The sequence below is a fragment of the Erpetoichthys calabaricus genome, chromosome 12 (assembly GCF_900747795.2).
Source record: "Erpetoichthys calabaricus chromosome 12, fErpCal1.3, whole genome shotgun sequence".
Taxonomy (NCBI): domain Eukaryota; kingdom Metazoa; phylum Chordata; class Cladistia; order Polypteriformes; family Polypteridae; genus Erpetoichthys; species Erpetoichthys calabaricus.
This window is the reverse complement of record NC_041405.2, coordinates 162536770-162558109: the sequence shown is the minus strand read 5'-3', so window position 1 is coordinate 162558109 and position 21340 is coordinate 162536770. Positions and strand designations below refer to the sequence as shown.

Genomic DNA, 21340 nt, shown 5'->3' with positions numbered 1-21340 from the left:
TCTGCTTGGACTGAGGCCTCTGATATCAGGGCTGAGCAAAGTGTTGGGCCGAGCGGAGAGTCAAGGGGGTCCAGCTGAATTGCTGCATCCCTGCTAAATCAGACATCTGAACAGGCCTTGTGTGCCACTTAAAGCCTAGCAGAAAGGGCAATGCCCGCTTTGTACTACAGCAGGAGCAACACCTGGACAGGGCACCAGTCCATCACAGTGTAATAAAATAGAATACAAAATAAAATATAATAATAATAGAATAGAATACAATACAATGTAATATAATAATAATATAATATAACAGAATAATAATAACAGAATAGAATACAATAGAATATAATAATAATATAATATAACAGAATAATAATAACAGAATAGAACAGATTAGAATAGAATAGAATAATCATAGAATAGAATATAAAAGAATAATAATATAATATAACATAATAATAATAATAGAATAGGATGTAATAGAATAGAATGTAATATAGAATAGAATGTAATAGAATATAATATAATAATAAAATAGAGTAGAATACAATAGAATAGAATAGAATGTAATAGAAAACAATATAATATAATATAATATAAGACATGCCAGTTAGGTGGATTGGCGATTCTACATTGGCCTTGGTGTGTGCGGTGTGTTTGTGTGTGTCCTGCGGTGGGTTAGCACCCTGCCCAGGATTGGTTCCTGCCTTGTGCCCTGTGTTGGCTGGGATTGGCTCCAGCAGACCCCTGTGACCCTGTGTTCAGATTCAGCAGGTTGGACAATGGATGGATGGATGGATAATAATATAATAGAATGTAATATAACATAATTTAATAATAATATAATATAATAATTATAGAATGTAATATAATAGAATAGAATGTAATATAACATAATATAATAATAATATAATAGAATAGAATGTAATATCATATAATATAACAGAATACAATATAATATAATATAAAAAAATAATAATAATAGAATAGAATAGAATGTAATAGAATACAATATAATGTAATAATAATAGAATAGAATAATAATAATAATAAATAGAATAGAATAATAATGTAATAGAATACAATATAATGTAATAATAATAGAATAGAATAATAATAATAATAAATAGAATAGAATAATAATGTAATAGAATACAATATAATGTAATAATAATAGAATAGAATAATAATAATAAATAGAATAGAATAATAATGTAATAGAATACAATATAATGTAATAATAATAGAATGTACTGTAACTACAGTATAGCTGGATGAAGATCTAAAGCCGCAGGTGCCTGATTGGACAGTTTGGACCAAGGGGTCAATGTCACGGCCCTGAGCGCCTACAGTAATCCACCCTGAATTAATGATATTGAAGCCGTTTGACATTTGATGGCCAGCACAGGCCTGAGGTGGCCACAGAATCGCACAGATGGCCGGAGGTCTTGTTGCGGCTTTGAGGTTCGAGTCCCCCATTTGTGTTTTTTTTTATTCTCTTATTTCTGTCTCATATGTACAAGTAGATGCAGAGGAATGTTTCTCAACAATGTCACAATGATATCAACAGACAAGTGTAAATGATGTCTTACAGCTGAGAACATTGTCCTACATTGTCCTTCAAACTTGCCGGTGTCCCACCTTTCCTCCCGTCTCTTTCTTATGCCCTCATTTATTTCTAATTATTTTACTGTCTGGTCACAGGGTGCCCTCTTTAGATTTGCTTTGCCCCTTTCTGGCTGATTTCCTTCCCGCTGTCCCGTCGCCGCCTCTGCCTGTCCTGCGTTGTCCTTTATTCGTTCACACAGTTGATTTTTCTCCTGCTGGGACCTCAGGACGGTCACTCCAGTTGTCCGGTGCGTCCAGTTGATGGCTCAGGATGGTCAGGCTTATCCAAATGAACTTGAATTTCTGTGCCTCTCAGCTGCGCCCCCTTAAGGTCGTGTCACTGCCCTGCTGTATCTCCTCCTTTCTAGAGGTGAGAAACCATCAGACCAGCCGCCCCCTCATTCTTGGTGCTCCACGAGGACATGTTGGGGACTCTCATCCTGATCTGAGCCGGAGAGGAGAAGTGACTTGAGGGACTGGTGATGGCCACCTCAGTCCAGCCGAACGCTGTCCTCAAGATGAACTTGTGTTCAAAGCCAAACTGTTTAACGGCCTCCTTCTGTGCCCACATTCAACAGAAACAAGCCAACGACCTGGTGAACACGCTGATGAAGTGCACACCCCACTACATCCGCTGCATCAAGCCCAACGAGACCAAGAGGCCCAAGGACTGGGAAGAAAGCAGGTAAGAGGTGAGAATGAATGTGGAGAGCCGGGCCGGGCCTTCTGTTATGAACACACTGGCACACAAACGCCAGTCTGCCCCAAACGAGCAGCCCTCCAAGGCACCCTGAGGTCCCCACTCTGTAGGTGGGCAAAATGGGGCTTTAGATTCAAAAGGTCAAACTATTCAAAAATACTAACATAACGTAGTCAAGGAAGGGAGTGGACAACCGTAAAACTCTGGCATGCTGAGACAAGTCCCACAAAGAAATAAATAAAGGATTCATTCACCAGAGGGTGGAAAAATAACAAAATATTTAAAAAAAGGAGTTACCTACAAGGCAATCAGAAGCACATGAGTCCCAATTCGAAATCCATAAGAATAATCACAACAAGAAGAGCAAAGTAAATCGAAGAACCCAAAGGAAAATACGACAGAAGCACCAACACCAGAGCACATTCAAATGAACCGCCCTGGACTTCAACTCCCAGCAGCCTTTACAGGCCCAGGGGGCGGTCCTTTAAAGGTGATGGACCGGTGGCCCCACCTCTTTAGGATCCACCCACAAAATACAAGGAACACAAGAGGACGACATATTCTGTTCTCACATGTAGAGACTGGACGATAAGTAAATAGAATGAAATTAACAAGCCTCTGCCTGGCCGGGCGTGACCCACAGCCCCTCATGAGTCAGTGCCAAGGCCTCGTGCCATCTGACTGGTGAGGCTTCCTTCACAGGTTTACCACCCTGTGTCTTTCTGTCCAGCAGGACTCCTCAGTTCTGGTGTAAAATCTCCCCGTCCACCATCTTCCTCTTCCTCGTCACTGACCTGGTCATTCCATCAACAGTCCAGTGAGGCCAAACAGGCCACCCGCACAACTGCTTCTGTGTTTGTCCTCGGAAGACGACTGACCGGTGCAGGGTGAATACATATAGCGCCTTTCAACAGTGACCACCATCCTAGGGATCTTTACAAGTACAGAATGGAATTGTTTCCAAAATATTTTTATACAAAGTGAGCGCAGGTAAGATACGTGACCTATCAGAGATCACACTAGCAGTGGGAACCGATCCCTGCTGTGTCACAATATGTCACATGTCAACAGGAACTAGACCAAGAACTGGAGCTGATTTAGACCTGGAAGTACAACTAGACCAAGTACCAGAACTGGGATTACAGAACTGGAAACAGAACTACAATTCTACCTAGGCCTGGACCTGGCTCTAGGCCTATAAATCCAAATAGAACTAGACTTTCAAATAAAAATAGACCTAGAACCAGAATCAGAACTACACTTGGAACAATAAGTAGGATTGTAGAACTGGAAACAGAACTAGAACTCAGCCTAGGCCAGGACCTAAAGCTAGACTTAGAAAAAGAACTAGAACTACACCTAGAAAGAAAACTAGATGTTGAACCAGAACTGCACCCAGAACTAGAGCTTTAGACCCTGAACTAGATCCAGACCCGGAACTGAGACTACTGAACCACAATTAGAACCAGAACTCCCCCTAGGCCTTGACCTGGATCTAGAAATACAGCCAGACCTAGACGAAAAACTAGGAATATAGAATTGCAACTAGAACGAGAACTCCACCTGGGCCTGCAGTGAGGTCTAGAAGTAGAACTGGACCGAGAGGAAGTACAAGCCAGTACTGTAGACCTAAATCTAGAACTGGAACTGGCACTTACTTCAGTGAGCAGCCTCCCAAGGTGCTTCATGGGTAAAAACAATTTCTTTGTGTTTCTGTAACGTCTCTGTGTGTGTGTGTGTGTGTGTGCCCGATTGTGCCCTGTGCCTGGTTGGCATCGCACTCAGATTTGCCTCCTGACTTGTACCCAGTGTTGCCATGGTGGCCAGTGGCTCCCCTTGATCCTGAAGTGGTTAGGTGGGCCTAGCGTGGGTGGAAGTGACTTGTTTAGGGTCACAGAGGCGTTATTGAATATAGCGCCTTTCTACAATGAACCAGGGCCCTTTAGACGTGCACTGTTACTGTAAAATTCTTTCTTATATTTTTGACGATGTCACAGCGAGTCACACAGGGAGTTATGGTGGGACTTGTCTTTGAGTTATGGTGGGATTTGCCAGGACATCAAAGACAACTCACTCAGTGTCATCTTGGGAGGTCGATGACAAAGTGTCTCTTACACGGCCAGGTGTCACTAGTGGGGGGGGGGGGGGCTGGGGGGTCACCTGAGCCACGGTAGGGTGGGCTGGTAGCCCGGGTGTGACTGCCTGCTGTATACGAGACCCCCGAGTAAGTCTTTCTGTGGCTGTCATTGTCCTCCAGGGTGAAGCACCAGGTGGAGTATCTGGGTCTCCGGGAGAACATCAGGGTCCGCCGAGCCGGCTTTGCCTACAGAAGAATCTTCAACAAGTTCCTGCTGAGGTGAGGGGCTGGGGGTGTGGGGGCTGAGGGGGGTCTCTCTCTCTCTGTGATTGGCTGACTGTGCAGGGGAGTAATGAGGGGATGGGAATTCAAGACAGAAACCTGTAAGTCGCCCACCTTGACGTTTGCAGGAGTTTCCGGTGAGCCCCCCACTCCAATGTCTGTTGCTGTGGAGTTTGTGGAAAGGCTGGTCTTGGATTTTAGGCCTCAGAGGAGCCTGGGGCTTGATTTCTTCATCTTTTCTTTTTCTCTTCTGCTCTATTTTTGGAATTTGTGGTCTCATTTGTGCTGATGAGTGCCCACCACTCACTCCACCTCCTGTTCTATTTCGGTCCCTCTGACCCTCGGCCACTTTGTGATGTGACGTCTTCTTTCAGCTGATCACCTCACGTCATCACATCCTCCTCCTTTGAAGGCACGAGTGACTCATCAGATGCTCAGCGAGCTGGAAATGGCCGGGAGCCCAAAAAGAGGTGAAGGGCAGGGGTGGCAGGGCATAGAGAGAGAGAGAGAGGGGGAGAAAGAGGGGCACCACACGCCAGTCACTGTCTGTGCCCATCACTCAGGACACTCAGCGCTCTGAGCCAAGCCTCTGTGAAGGCGCTATATAAACACAACAGGACAAACACACTGTCACACAGAGAGGGAATGAAGGGGACATGCAGGGAGGACTGAAGCCCATCTTCACACACACTGTGGTGGGAGTCTGAGGCAAACTACCGAGATATGGAGCTGAAGAAGAAACCTCAACAAACGTGAAGAAGGACCTGCAGGAGACACTGGGACATCTGAGTGACAAGCGGGCAGAGTGGTCACCTCTCGACTCCTGCTGTTGGAACGCAGTGCCCACCTCAGGCTTAGCCATGGACCTGCTGGAGGTGGTGGTGGAGTGACCGTCATGAACAATGTGACACAACACCACCAGGGACTTTCACACAACGGATTAAGAAACCCCTCTGCACCCGCCTCGCAGGGACTGGGACTGCCGAGGCCTTCTTTCTTTTTAATTTTCTTTCTTTGGAGTCATTCTGGTGTGCGTTTAGACCACAGTGTGTGTGTATATTTATTTATCTGTCTCTCTATTGTGAGTGCCATGCTGGATGGTCTGGCATCCCCACCGGGATGGGTGCTGGTGCCACGCCAGGACAGAAGGCTTAATCAGAAGAACAGAGGCTGGCTGCTTCCCAGGTTACGTTTTCCCCCCAATGCACAAGATGGCAGAATCCCACTGGTGGATACCCACAGGGCAGGCTGGGAATTGCAGTCCTGTATGAGAACCCTGTCAGGGTTCTTGGGTGCCACCAGGGGGAGCTGCAGGGGACCATTATACCTTTTATGAGAGGCTTCCACCTAACTGGGCAGTGCCTCTGATGTGCAAGGTTGTGGCACCTGGGTCTACTCCTGGGTCTGGGGTAAAAGGAGCCGTACATCCTGCCTCAGCAGTCAGAGGTGGGTGGAGGTGGACAAGACCACCTGGGAGGTGCGGGAGGAGAGGAAAACCTCCGTGGAGATGAGGATTTGGAAACCAGTGAATTTAATGTTAGAAATACACACATTTGGTACTTGAACCCGGGACTGCGTTTGTGTAGTGGTGTCTGGGGTTTGGGTTGCTGCTACAACCCTAGTGGGCACACCGTCATCTATCTATCTATCTATCTATCTATCTATCTATCTATCTATCTATCTATCTATCTATCTATCTATCTATCTAATCCTGCCAACTACGCTATCTATCTATCTATCTTATCTGCTTATTTAATGAGCTTCTGTAAAAAGCCAAATTTCCCCATAAGGCAAATAAAGTTCTATCCATCTATTATATAGCGTCTTTCACATCTATGTACATCTATCCACAGATGCCACTGTCATCATTCTTACCCTATAAATAATTTTGTTCTTTTCCCCACAGGTATGCCATCCTCACACAGGAGACGTGGCCCTACTGGCGTGGCGATGAGCGCCAAGGTGTCCAGCACTTATTGCGCTCGGTCAATATGGATGCTGATCAGTTCCAGATGGGCAGAAGCAAAGTGTTCATCAAAAACCCAGAGTCGGTACGTCTGCGCATGCGTGTTACCCTATAACGAGCCACCACCCACCCATGGGGCATCCACACACCCACTGTAATGCAAAGTCACCGTCAAAGTCAGGCCGTCCTGGCAACCTCAGCCAACTGACCACCCACAGTGCCACGGTCATCCTCCAGTAGAGTCTTTGCTGGGCTGCCCTACAGAATGACATTCATCTTTGACTCTCAGTATCTTTAGGGTCTTTGCCATGGGCCACAAAACAGCTTACAAGTAGAGCATTGGCACCAAGTGGCACAGCAGGACACCATGAAGAAAAACTGTAGGCACATTCTCACTGAAGAAACTTTTATTTCAGGAGCCAGGAAGTTTCTAGAAACTCAGGGATGTTTGTTGCCTTCCCACTATGGCAACTTGGGCCACTTGTAGTTCCTGCTACTCTTCTTAGCTCCTCCTCCTCCTCCAGGGTTTCTACTTTTTGTTGAATCAGGAATGACTGTGGGTGGGGCTCCTGTGAACTGTGCTGATTGGTTGAGCACAAGCACTGGCGCCATCTTACAGATCTCTTAGTAGTTTGGACTTTGGGGAGTGCCACACTTCTCACCCACCGCCTCTCCCTTCATAGCCACCTCTCTGGTGCGCTGCATTGAAGCAACAATCTCCTCTGTGAAGTCGCAGTCACTGCAAGGCAACAAGGTGAGAAAATCTTCATGGAAACGGGAGACACAAGGTGGTAGTGCCCATAGCCAACACAAAATGGCATCTTCAAAGGCAATGAAAAGTGATTCACTTCAGACAGAAGTTCCAAATAGAATTTAATTCTGCTTATAAAATGAGATTCCTTACATTAAAAACCCAAAACAACTACAAGATGATTTTGTTAACGTCAGGAAACCCTGAGAAAATGATAAAAAAAGGCCTCAAATTATAACACAATAAGAAAGGGAGCCTCTCCGATAACAGCAGGCAGCTACAAGCTCGACCACCGCTGATGTCTTCTTAATATTTAGTAAGCTGGCAGCTTCAAATTTTAATAGGTGAGTCTACTTGTAATTAATGTGGACTTCTGATAGAGACGCTGCTCTTTGGAGGAGGACTGATTCCAAAATCAGCCCTGAACTTAACTGGAAGCCAATGCAATAACTCCGGGATGGGGGTTATGGGGTCAGACTGTCTGCTTCTTCTAAGGAGTCGAACGAACGGAAAGCCTGCAAGTAACACACTGCAGTAATCAACCCTACTAGAAATGAATGCTCCTCAGCAGCCTCTGATTTTCAAAAAGTCTCCATATTCCAAAATTGTAAAGACAGAGAAAAACAGGCATGAGGTAAATTTGTAACGTTAGTAAAGATTCAGACTGGCGTCAAGGAGAACGCGATTAGGCTGTGAGTGGATGTGATGTGAAGAAATAAAGAGCTAAGACACGAAGGACACCCGTGGGCTGCTGTAACCACACACTTCATTCAAGTTGTCATCACTCATGTCCTCTAGATAGATAGATGTGAAAGGCACTATATAATAGATAGATAGATAGATGTGAAAGGCACTATATAATGGATAGACAGACAGACAGATAGATAGATGTGAAAGGCACTATATAATAGATAGATGTGAAAGGCACTATATAACTGATAGATAGATAGATATATGTGAAAGGCACTATATAATAGATAGATGTGAAAGGCACTATATAATAGATAGATAGATATGAAAGGCACTATATAACTGATAGATAGATATATGTGAAAGGCACTATAATAGATAGATAGATAGATGTGAAAGGCACTATATAATGGATAGACAGACAGACAGATAGATAGATAGATAGATGTGAAAGGCACTATATAATAGATAGATGTGAAAGGCACTATATAACTGATAGATAGATAAATAGATAGATATATGTGAAAGGCACTATATAATAGATGTGAAAGGCACTATATAATAGATAGATGTGAAAGGCACTATATAACTGATAGATATATGTGAAAGGCACTATATAATAGATAGATAGATAGATGTGAAAGGCACTATATAATGGATAGAGACAGATAGATAGATAGAACTTTATTTGTCCCCATAGAGAAACGTTGCCTGGCCTGGCCGAGTGTCCTCAGTGTGTGATTGATGGCCTGTGTGATGTTTTATTTCATTTGGGGACCATTAAAGCATTAATAATAATAACAACAATAATAATAATAATGTGCAGATGTGTGATGTCCTTCCTGCATGGAGATTGCATGTTCTCCCCATGTCTGTGTGGTTTTCCTGCAGGTGCTCCCAGAGGACTGAGATGGGTATTCTCTCACTCTCTCTCACTCTCTCTCACACTCTCTCACTCTCTCTCAATCCATCTCTCTCTCTCTCGTTATATAGCGCCTTATCTATCTTCAGAAGAGGTTGTCTACCTGAAGCTAAGCGTGTTCACGCCTGGCCACTACTTTGATGGGAAACCATGTAGAAAATGTGTTGGTTGCTACTGGAAAAAGGTGTTGGTGAGGCCAGCAGGGGGCTCTTATCCTGGTCAATGCCCCAGTGAAGTGACGGGGAGACACTGTGCTGTAAAAATGGTGCCATCCATCAGACCAGATGTAAAATGAAGGTTCTGACTCTCTGTGGTCATTAAACATCCCTGGGCATCTTTCAAAAAGATTAGAGTGTGCCCCGATGTCCTGTATAAAGTGCCCACCTTGGCCCAGTCATTCTGTCCCTAACTGGCTAAGTCTCTCTCTCTCTCAGCCCTTCACCACCTAATAGCTCATGTGTGGTGAGCATGCTGGCACAAAATGGCCTGCTGTGGCATCATTCCCATTGGTGGTGGCTGAAGTGTCTCCCCACTCATTATGTAATGTGCTTTGAGTAGTGAGAAAGGCGCTATATAAATGTAAAGAGTTAGGCTCTATTACATAGCGTTTTTCACTCTGTCTGTCTGTCTGTCTGTGTACCCGTAGGAGCGATGGCTCCTGGCCCGTCTCGGCTTTCTTCATGCACTGCCACAGCCTCACGTTGATTTCGTTTTCCTGTCCTGCAGCTTTTTCTGTTGGAAGAAATGAGGGAGCGGAAGTTTGATACGTTTGCCCGGACCATTCAGAAAGCCTGGAGGAAATACATTGCAAGAAGGAAGTATGAGCAGATGAGAGAGGAAGGTATGCCTGATCGAGCCAAAGCCTCCAGCTGTTGCAGGCCATCTTTACTTATTTATTTATTTCTACATTTTATATATGAGCAGCTAGCAAGACCCCCAAGGTTGCTGTACAATCAAAAATCAAGCAACTAATCTGAATAAAACAGAACTGTGAACAACCGCGTCCTTAGACATCTATGAGAAGGCTGTTCTTCAAAGATGACATTTTAGAGATTTCTTGGCTTGGAAGTGGCGTGCGAGTCGACAGGGGACACCACGGGTGGGCTATCACTGAGCTGTAGAAGATATCAAAGACACCACTCCCCACGTTAAGGAGACCAGGATCTCTGCCCCTCCTTCTCCAGTTCCTGTGTGTCCATTGATGTGGACCCCCAGGTACATGCAGCACTGCACCCCCCCATGTGTCCACTTTCTAAATGCTGACCTGGCTCTTTGATGCTGCAGTTCTTTATGTTAAGTTGCAGACAATTCTCAAAGTCCCCCCCCAACCCCACTCCTCTCCTCTGTCTTACCTCCAAATCCCACCCCCACCGTCACTGCACAATCACCTGAGAGTTTCTGAAGGTCACATGACCTGCTGTGATATTTCTAGTCGGCGGTGCACAGACAGAAGAGTAACGGTGACAGGCCGGTGACATGGAGGTCTGCTGGATGGTCTGTTTGAGATGTCAGAGACATTCACACCCGTGGCCTGCTGGAGGTCATTTTGTAGGCTCTGCCAGTGCTCATCCTGTTCCTCCGGTGGGTCCTGCTGATGGGTTAAGGACCTTCTACGAGGGGCCCGGTCCTGCTCTCCTACAGTAACTGCCTGCCCGTCTCCTGGAATCTCCTCCATGCCCTTGAGACTGTGGTGGGAGACACAGCAAACCTTCTGGCAATGACATGTGGTATTGATGTGCCATCCTACGTGTGCCAGCTCTGTAGGGTCCAGGTATGGCCTGATGGTACCAGTAGTGACACTGACTGTAGCCAAGTGCAAAACGAGTGACAAAATAGATGAGAGGGAAAAATGTCAGTGGCCTCCCTCCAGCTGTTAACCCATTCATTGCTGTTTTGGGGGTCGTCTCATTGTTGTCCCCCTCTCCAGTGTCCCTGAAACTGATGAACGAGCCCCTCTGCTACTTCACTGAGCAGATCGATGGCCCAGAAGTCTCATTGACTTGATGTGATACTCTCATTAGAAAGGGGGTCCTATCATTTTTTTGAGCAGGGTATATAATCCAACATCCGTCTCTCCGTCTCCTTGTCTGTCCGTCTGTCCACTTTCCACGGATTTAGATCGGGTGTTTTCTTCCTATATTTTGATTTTGCGCCTTCTCTCGTCGTGCTCAGTCTCACACTTCGCTTGTGGTTCCGATTTTATTTGCGCCAATCTGAGACAGAGGCTGCGAGCCGAGGGGAGGGGGAAGCGTGATGTCAGGAGTGGGCGGGGCCCTCCTCGCTGTGCTATTTCACTTCTCTGTGGGCGGAGCCGCGGGGGACGACTAGTAAACAATAAATAAACTCACCAGCATTGCATTCTGATGGGCTTCCTGGCACGTGGCCAAAGACCCCCTGAGACGTCTGCCAGCGACTCTGAGCAGACAATTAAAACCCGCAATCGATGAGCGTGGGGAGCGAGCCTGACGTCACTTCTCTTCAGTTTTCTAAGTAGCCTTCTGTGCTCTTGATTGACTGTCCCTTTTATATAGACAGTTGGGGGTCACCCTGAGGTTTTCATGATTTTAGTAGAAATGGACACCCCTATCATATCTTTTTTAATCAAGATACCGTTATATTGGTTTAAAAATATAGCCAAGGCATTCCCAGCGTGGCTGACGTGCCGCTCATTTTTAACGTGTTTTTCACGTCGGACTGCAAGGCCCCTTCAGTGTCCCAATGGCCAACATCCCGAGTCAGTCACGTTTACAGGCTGATGGGCTATTAGAGAAACCTTTGTAAGTGCGTCTCCTCCGTCCTGTTCACTTTCTGTTTTGGGTTCAGACGCCTTCTCCATGAACATGCCGGTCTGTTGGACTTGGCAGCATGAAGGTTCGTCCGTGTGTCCGGCTGCCAAGAAACTGAAGGCTTCACACAAAGGGGTCTTTACAATGTAAATTTGGTGACAATTTCCAATACCCCAGGACAGCTGGTGGCCAGGAGGTGGCAGAGCAGATGCCAGTAAACAGTCGAGCCCCTGCAGTGCTCCTTTCACCTCAGAACTTCAAAGGCCTTCTTGTGCCCTGACACCGGATGTTCTCGTCCCCACAGCTTCCGACATCCTGTACAACTGGAAGGAGAGGCGAAGGAACAGCATCAACAGGAACTTTGTCGGGGACTACCTGGGGATGGAGGATAAGCCTGAGCTCCGCCAGTTCCTGACAAAGAGGGAGCGCATTGAATTCGCCGACTCCGTCAACAAGTTTGACCGCCGCTTCAAGGTAGGCTTCTGTCCATTTTGATTTTTTAAAGCAGGAATGCCACAAAGAGCACCAATGCCAGTTACTACAAAGCACTTTAGCAGGTGGGGATTTTTTTTCCTTCCTTGGGTTGGTCCATTCAGAGCCATCTTGAGTCTTTCTACACACAACTGGCAGCTTGGCACACCGGTTGGACCCACAAACACAGCGAGAACCGGACAGACGCTCACTCAGTTGCTTGTTTTTCATGACAGCCCCCATATTCCAGCAGATGCCCCCCTGTGGTCACGTCACTGAACTACAACAGATAACTCCACCGAGTTTCAGGTGTCAACGTTCTGTTTGAAACACCAATGGTGACAATGCCCATAGCGTCACTTCAAACAGGACAGAAGGCCGTGACCCGCCATGCTAGCCACACACAAAGCACTTTGTTGAAGGAAGTCGAACGAGACGCCACATTTAACTGAGTTACTTAGGCCAACACCTCACCATCTGGTGCATTCTGGGTAGAAGATCTGATGCCAGAGGACTCGTCAATGGTTTGAGCTCCACATCCTTCCCACGATCAAAGGCGAGTGTAAAGAAGTTCAATCAGGTGGCAATGCCACCACAGAAAACTGAAAAAGAAAAAATAAGAAGCAGTGGTTGGTGACATGTGCGAGCAAGGTGCCCTTAGGGGTGGTGGCACCTCTCCTACGGGTCATCACTCTGCTGTTAGTCTTTGAAGTGGGTCCTTCACATCATGTGACACAGACAAGTCAACGCCACTCTCCAATAATGTCACATGACATCTGCACAGTTTCTTGCTGTCACCTCAGTGAGTTTGCTCATTCAAACCCCCCCTAAAGTCCAGCACCCCTCTGAAATGGGGGTGTTGCAGTACGACTTTCTAATCCTTGTCATCCTTCCTCTTGTTGCAGTCAATAAAACGTGACCTCATCCTGACGCCCAAAGGGATTTATCTGATTGGACGAGAGAAGGTGAAGAAGGGTCCGGAAAAAGGTCAAATCAAGGAGGTGCTCAAGAGAAAGCTGGAGGTTTCTACGATCCAGAGTGTGTCTCTCAGGTACTCGAGCAGCCCGGGTTTAACGGTGCCCGCCATGTCTTTGAGAGGCAGACGTCTCAGTTTATTAGGTAACCCCCCCCCCCCAGCTTCACTTCATCTTGACGTGACAGTGGCATGTGGTGGACGGGCATCAGGCAGACTAGCATTTCTAGCACCAACCACTGGCACAGGCCATGTTAGCACCCTGAATGGCATGTTCTCACACTTGCTTTGGGGGCTTTCATAGCCCCCAGATAATGGATCTGATTATTTGTGTCGTATCTCAGCCTTGGCTCCTTCCCTGGCTTACGTTCAAATGCTTGTTTTGTGCCCTTCTTGTACTTTCCTGCTTTATTTGTACGCGTTGCTCTTTTCTTGTGCTTGTGGTTTGCAGTATTCTTTATATTTCATGTATCTGCATCTGCTCCATGTCTTTTGTGGGTGGTCCCACCTGCCAATCACTGCCCTATAAATCCAGAGGGGCTCCCACAGCGCCAGGTGGTTCATTGTGAATGCGCTTGGCATTTGGTGACTTTTCCGGATTTTCGACCTCCTGCTCCGTATTGGAGTCTGTACTGGGACGGGTTTGACTCGGCTTGTCTTCACGTTGCAGGTACCTGCATTTTGTCTTTGTGCTCCACGAAGTGTCACTGCAGTTGGAGAACACCATTTTGAAGAATTCTCTCTGATTTCATGAAGGCCCATTTCTGTCTAGTCAGGGTGTTTCTAACAGGATTTCCCCCTCTAGTGAGGCATTTCTGGAAGTACTTTTGGGTCACCAAGTTTATGGCAATGGTGGGGCCATTTCCACCGTTATTAGGGCGTTGCTAGGGGCGTGTCCACAGAGGTCATGACCCTTGACAGACTTTGTGATGGGGACAAAAGGTCCTGGAAATAAAAAAAAAAAGTATTTCCTATGCGGATTAATTGACAACAAAACCCTTTTTCAGATATCCTGTCTGACTCATTTCAAAGCTCTTTTTTCTCGTTGTTAGTGTCTTCTGTCCTCACCTTGACTCTGATTTTCACCTCTCCTTTTGGCTTTGGTTGCCGTGTTCATCCATTTCTCTGTTTCAACCATTTTTTTGGCGTGTCTTCTTTCTTGTGATTGTCATAAAATACTCTGTGGCACTAGGGGTCGCTGTTTCCCTGTAAAGCCCACAGACAACACGTCCAAACACCAGCACCTCCACCTCCACAATACGCAATACAATAATCAATAATCACAATAATAATACCGTAAATCGATCCTCCTCTCCACCCAGCAGCTCTGTCACTCTTCCTCCCAACTCCGGCTCTCTTGCTGGGTTTCCCACAGTCCTTGACCCAGAAGTGCTCCTGTCCTTCAGTCCACATGATTCCATAGCACTTCCGGGTCAGATAAAGAGTTATATTTTTCTTCAGTTCTTCCGTCCCCTGTGACTTGGGAGTACTTCCATGCAATACGGGAAATAAAACTCCCCTTGTTTTCCTGCAGCATCCCACGGTGGCCCCCAGGGTCCCCAACAGGGCTGTGAAACCGAACTCCATCTCCCATGGTGCCCTGCAGGAATCCTGGGTACTGCAGGGGAGACGCCATCTAGCGGCTGGGATGAGTTGCCGGCCGTCCATCACAACTTCTTGCTAGTCTGCGTAGCAAAATGAGTGGCTGCTGGTTGCTAGTAAGAAACAAAATGGTGGCCTTGAAATAAAGAAACAGAAGTGAAGTATAAGCTGCTTTCGAAAGAATTTCTGTGTTAGGACGTCCTGTTCTGGATGCTTCAATTTCCATTCTTGGTTCTTCTGTCTCATGGACTTTAGGACACAAGCCCCTGTCTTTATGCTAACACGATGTGCCTACGGATTACTGGGGGCACAGAAATGCCAGGAGGTGACAGAGCAAAGCAAAGACATCGACAAAAATCACGAGTGCTCTCCCCTCGACTCTCTGGTGTACTCAAGATGTTTGAGGAGGAAACCGCAAGACAAGGATTAGATTTTTATGTTATGGACATTAAAAGACCATAAAAAACAAATCAAATCAAATTAATAAGATATTGAACAATTATTAGAAAAGTAAAGGTGAATAAATCGGACAGCTACATGAATAACAAATTAGTAATATCTGTCTATATCTACTGCGGTGGGATTGATTCCTGCCTTGTGCCCAGTGCTGGCTGGGATTGGCTCCAGCAGACCCCCGTGACCCTGTGTTCAGATTCAGCAGGTTGGTAAATGGATGTATGGATATCGATATCTATATATTTATATATCTATTGTGGACGCTAGAGGGTGCCCTTGCCCCATGACACCCACCAGACAGATGTTCAGGACACACATTTAAAAGCACCAAGCAGATTTTTAATTATTTTCTTAAATAAAGTGCACAAAGCACCACAATCGCCACAATTCACAATAATCAATAACCACAACAATACAATCCTCTCCTCCCAGCTCTTCAGCTCTCTTCTGCTGGGTCTCAACCAGTCCTTTATATTCCTTGACCCGGAAGCACTCCTCCTCTTCTTCTGGGTCAAATGGCACCTCCTCAGTTCTTAAGCAGCCCAGAAGTACTGTGGGCTTCTGTCCTCCTGACTCCGAAGTACTTCTGGGTTGTAAGAAAAGTAGAAGTCCCCAGGTTCTTCATGAGCGGCACCCAACAGGGCTGAGGAAACGGACTCCATGTCCCAGGATGCCCTGAGGGAATCCGGGGTAGAGTTACCGTCCAGGGGTGCTGCCACCTAGCATTCTGGGGGAGGTAGTGTCCTGAAAGTTCTGCCTTCCTCCATTCTTTCAGTTCAGGGACGTCCCGGCTGGATTGACCTGCCGGCTGTTTATCACACTATATATCTATATATTGTGAGAAGGCGCTAATATGTGCCCGACCTGACCCAGATTCACACAGGAGGCACACGTAGAAAATAAATAAACTTTTTATTTTCTTCACCTGTGGGGCACAACACAGTCCCAAAAGCACCAAGTACACCACACACTTCTTCTCCTGCACCACCACTCCTCCCAGGTAACCTCGTCCTCCTCCACCCGACTGCTCGCTGGCCCCTTTTATTGGGCACCCACAAGTGCTCCAGGTGCTTGATTGCCGAGTTCCGGCTGCACTTCCGGGTGTGGCGAATATGCCACCCAGACGGGCTCAGGAGTCCCAGCTGCAGCACCCCCTGGCGGCGCCTGCAGGACCCAACAGGGCTGCACCCAACTCCAATTCCCATGGAGCCCTGCGGGAAACCGAAAACAGCACTCCAACCCATGGGGGGGCAGCCATCCACCGTCCAGGGCTGCTCCCCCTGAATATACAGAGAAGGGGCGTCCCGGCCACCTGCCACAATATGTATATCTATATATCTACTAGGAGGCTCTGCCCACTGCTCGCTTCACTTGCCCACCTCCAGGTTTGGTTTACCGGATATCCAATTTAAAGAGATATGGGTATTGTTACTTATGCATTATTTTCACTTTTACTTTAAAACTTCAGTAAAAACAATATTAGGAATGAACTTTTCTTCAAGATCGCACTGAATTTTGATTCTTACATCGTGACAACGTAACGTATAACTGCCTGTGAGTGAATTTCTTTCTCTCTAATTAATCAAACGACTTTCTCGAATGTCTGTCCCTGCTCTTTCTTCTTCGCTTTGTCATTGACGTGTCATCCAGAACGTATAAAATGATCGTCCTGATAAACTTTATAAGAGCTGAGAGCGCAGGAAGTGTGTCTGCCAGAGGCATTCGCACGACTGAGAGGTTAGATGACGGCGGTCTTGTTTGACGTGACTTGATAGAATCTCCGTCTCACAGGACTTCACACCGCAACAACGTTTTTGGATTTTGATTTCAATAGTTCTAGGACCCCAGGCTTTTTACAGCACGGCTTACACAGCTAATACACACATATAGATATATAAATAAATAAATCAAATCCAATGTCTGTCTGTCTGTCCGCTTTTCAGTCCTTCACACATTTAGATCGGATTTCTTTTCTATAATTTCCTTGAACATTCCGGTTGACTTTGCGACTTTTCGCATCGCACTCAGTATCAGAGTTCAGTTGCAGTTTCCGATTTATTTGCACAAATTCGAGAGACAGGCTGCGGGCCGAGGGCAGGGAGAAGCGTGACATCAGGAGAGGGGCGCAGGCCGAGGCTCCCCTCACTCCCGCGCCAGCCTCCGTTCAAGTCGCTCTTCCTCTCGTCACCTCGCCTCCGCTTAGCTAGCGATACCCGTTTGTTCAGCAAACATGATCATCTGTTAACGAGTAACGTTTGACGTTTTTGAGAGAGAGATCAGAGCTCCGTGTGTTTTAGAGGGGAGCTGCTGATTGGCAGAGATGTCACGGCCGTGTGCTCGTCTCTCCACGATCAGACACAGTGCCAGTATTGGACGTTGGCGTGTACCCACCTTCTGCTTGCAGCTGCGGGGGGACAGCTAGTTATAAACAAATTGAACAGCACTGACCAAATAGTTAAATCCTGTTCACCTATAAAAGGTAAAACGTCACAATCCAAAAGAAAAACAGCGGTGTGACAAAGCCTACATACTGCCAAGTCACTCGCGTTAACTGACAAAATGACTGATAATGGCGAGTAACGCTACTTAAAAAGCTGTTGAGTACAAGAATGGCTGCGCATCGACGACTGTGCACTGCAATCGGCTCGGCTGGTTAAAATAATTGCAGTCACCAACAGAGGACTCCACTGTCATAAGACGCTGTGAGTTCTGTTGTCCGTGTTTCCAACGGATTACAAACAGTTTATCTCATTAGTCACTAGGAACAGAAATGTTGCCGCCATCTTGTATATTGTTTTCGGTTTGGGAGGCCATTTTGTGCTCAGTTACGCATCCCTATTGTTGTCACGTGATGCCAGGGTGCTGCACGTTGTGATGTCACTTCCAGGAAGTCTATAAGGAGACCTCAAGGTGTCCAAGATTGTGGATTCTCAACACAAACAGCTCTTTATGTTCTTAGGTGTCCCTTTTTAAGGGGTGTTTAGAGCTGGAGACATTTTCGATTGATTGATTTTTCATTTCGCTTCATATTTTGATTTATGGCTCTGACTGCAGATGTTCTCCTGACTACAGTTTTGGTCCATGCATCTCCTGCTCCCTCCTCAAAGAAACCAAACTCCTTACTTCTTTCCTACTAAACAGAACGACATTACAGCTGGTTGCTCCATTTCTGCTGCCACTTCCCCACTAATTTATAACAATGGGGTAAAGGGAGCAGGTGACACAGTTGGTCAGCGAGAGTTAAGGTGACGCAGGGCTACTGTGGGTGTGTGGCAGGCAGGTGTCTCCTTGACACGGTGGTCCCTAGTTGACCATTAAGCCTCTTTATTCTGGAATGGATTGTGGTGCCAGAATTGACAAATCCTGGCTGGTGCTGAGGGGTGACATAGTGACAAACCCGCGCCCACTTTAGACATTTTCAGACCAGTGCCTGCCTCTGACAGTGGCGCTGCTTCACATAACCCAACTCTCTTTTTCCCCACAGCACGAGGAAGGATGACTTCTTTGTGATCCACGAGGCCCAATATGACAGCCTGCTGGAGTCCACCTTCAAAACGGAGTTCCTTAGTCTGCTGTGCAAGCGCTTTGAAGAGCAAACCCGAAGCAAGCTGCACCTCAACTTCTCAGACAGGTATGGCCTCCCGAGTATCGGATGAGTGTCGGGCAGCACCTCTGGTTTCTGTCCCAGTTTGTAACAAAATGAGACAGTCAAACCTGGGCAGCCACCTTGTGGGGAAGGCGATGTCAATGGCTGCCTTATTCACAGGGCACAGCCGGGAAGGAGGACTATGGGTAACTACCCATGCACATGCCAGGATATGAGACCGCCTAGTGTATCGTCTTAGCATTACTGCACAATGGAGGGCATGGCGGCGCTCATAAGAAGGTTTCAAACAAATCACCAGGACCAAATGATATTGACCCTCGAGTTCTTAAGGAGGCCAGCGAGTGCAGATAGAAACCCTTGGCACACATTGTTAGGAAATCACTGCACACTGGAGAGATTCCATAGGACTGGAAAGTGGAAAATATCATCTCGTTATATAAGGAGGTGACCGGGCAGAACCAAGGAAGTAGAGGCCAGTAAGCTTAATGGGCATCACAGGAAAGTTAATGGAAGGAATTATTAAGGAGAAGATGGAGCAACACCTGGCAAGGACAGGACAGTCAGTGTGGGGTCAGAAGAGGGAGGTTGTGTTTGACTAACAGGCTGGAATTCTATGAGGAGGCAACAAAAGGATACGAGCAGAGAGGAGCAGATGAGATTATTGATGTGGACTTTCAGAAAGCATTGATAAGAGAGGGTGGGCATCAAACTAAAAGAAGTGCCAGTTCAGGGTGTGGAGTGTAGATGGGTGCAGAATTGGCTCAGACACAGGAAGGGTGATGGTGTGAGGAACCTCATCAGAGTTGGTGATGTTAAGAGTGGTGACCAGCAGGGGGCAGTGCTGGAGCTGCTGCTATTTTTAATAAATATAAATGATTTAGATAGGAATATAAGGAACAAGCTGGTTAAGATGGCCGATGATACCAAGATAGGTGGATCAGCAGATCATTTGGAATCCATTATATCATCACAGAAGGACTTGGACAGCAGACAGGCTTGGGCAGATTTGTGGACGATGTCAGTAAATGTAAAGAATTACACATAAGAAGTAAAAATGTGAGGTCTGAATACACAATGGGAGGTCAGAAAATCGAGAGTCCACCTTATGAGAAGGATTTAGGAGTCACAGTGGACTCTAAGCTATCAACTGCCAGTCAGAAGAAGCCTAACAGACTGTCAGGTTATATAGCGTCTTGATGTGTGCAGTACAAGTCACAGGAGGGTCTGCTCAGGCTTTATAACACACTGGTGAGGCCTCATCTGGAGTCCTTTGTGCAGTTTAGGTCTCCAGAAAGACATAACAGCACACGAGAAGGTCCAGAGAAGAGCGACTTGGCTGATTATGGGGGGCTCCTGTTGAGTTACGAGGATTAGAAGAGCTGAGCCTTCACAGTGATGAAGAGGAGACCTGACTGAAGTGTCTAAAATGATGAAGGGCATTAGTCCAGTGGATCAAGATGGTGACTTTAAAATGAGTTCATCAAGAACATGGGGACACAGTTGGAAACTTCTGAAGGGGAAATGTCACACAAACATTAGGAAGTTTTTCTTTATACAAAGAACGACAGACACTTGGAATAAGCGATCAAGTAGTGTGGTGGACAGTAAGACTTGAGGGACTTTCAAAACTCGACGTGAAGAAATAAGTGGACAGGACTGACGAGCTTTGTTGGGCTGAATATCCTGTTCTCATCTCGATTGTTCTAATGTTTCATGAACACCTTTGAGGAATCGTGTAGGGTGACGGTCACACTCTCTACCTCTCGTGTCACCCTCAGACACACACCCAGGGAGCTCAAATCAGAGCCACCATTTCTGCTGCTCAGCTAAAGGGCAGGGATTAAGGTTGGGCTTCATTGTTCATTTTATTCCCTCCCTTTCCCCCACGAATCCAAAATGTGTATAAATTCTGTGCAGACGCCTCTCCTTACTCCATTATACTGTACCACAGGTTTGGCCGTAATCCGTAGGCTCCTCTTTTATTAACTGGGATATCTCCACTCTCGGCAGACACCTCCATACAGTTTTCTTTAGCCATACAATCAGCCCACTCATTCTCTTCAACGTATGCAGGAAACCCACCAGCTAGTGAAATAAAATCTGACTGACCTCCAATAATAAATCCAGTCTGTAATGAGAGATGTAATACTCCACAATCCTGAAGAGGTAGAGTTCTGCTGCTTATACTTTTAAATGATTTGAAATTCTTTTATTTATTTTTACCCAAACGTCAGGCCCATAAACAGCTCCTTTCCAGGTGTTGTGTTTGTAGACACATCTGTAGAAACTCCTGTTATTCTCTCACCATTTCTAGCTCACATCTAAAAAGCTTATAATGATTTACCCGCTCCAGGCGACCCTCAGTGTCCACAGCGGGTAGTCAGTGTTGGGGGGGGGGGTTTTGGGGGGTCACCTCGGTGTCTCGAGTGCGCACTCCTTCAGTTATGTTAAGTACGCCCCTCTGTGA

General features: G+C 46.4%; 1 protein-coding gene across 1 annotated transcript in view; it reads left to right on the top strand.

The window, feature by feature from the left end:
• The window catches only part of myo1f (myosin IF), an 86959-nt gene that overhangs the window by 49320 nt on the left and 16299 nt on the right, over window positions 1-21340 (top strand). The window contains exons 17-23 of the mRNA XM_028816661.2: window positions 2169-2275; window positions 4548-4646; window positions 6556-6700; window positions 9705-9819; window positions 12069-12238; window positions 13141-13286; window positions 18751-18897. Coding sequence (XP_028672494.1) covers window positions 2169-2275; window positions 4548-4646; window positions 6556-6700; window positions 9705-9819; window positions 12069-12238; window positions 13141-13286; window positions 18751-18897 — 929 coding nt within the window. The remainder of the gene's footprint in view (window positions 1-2168; window positions 2276-4547; window positions 4647-6555; window positions 6701-9704; window positions 9820-12068; window positions 12239-13140; window positions 13287-18750; window positions 18898-21340) is intronic.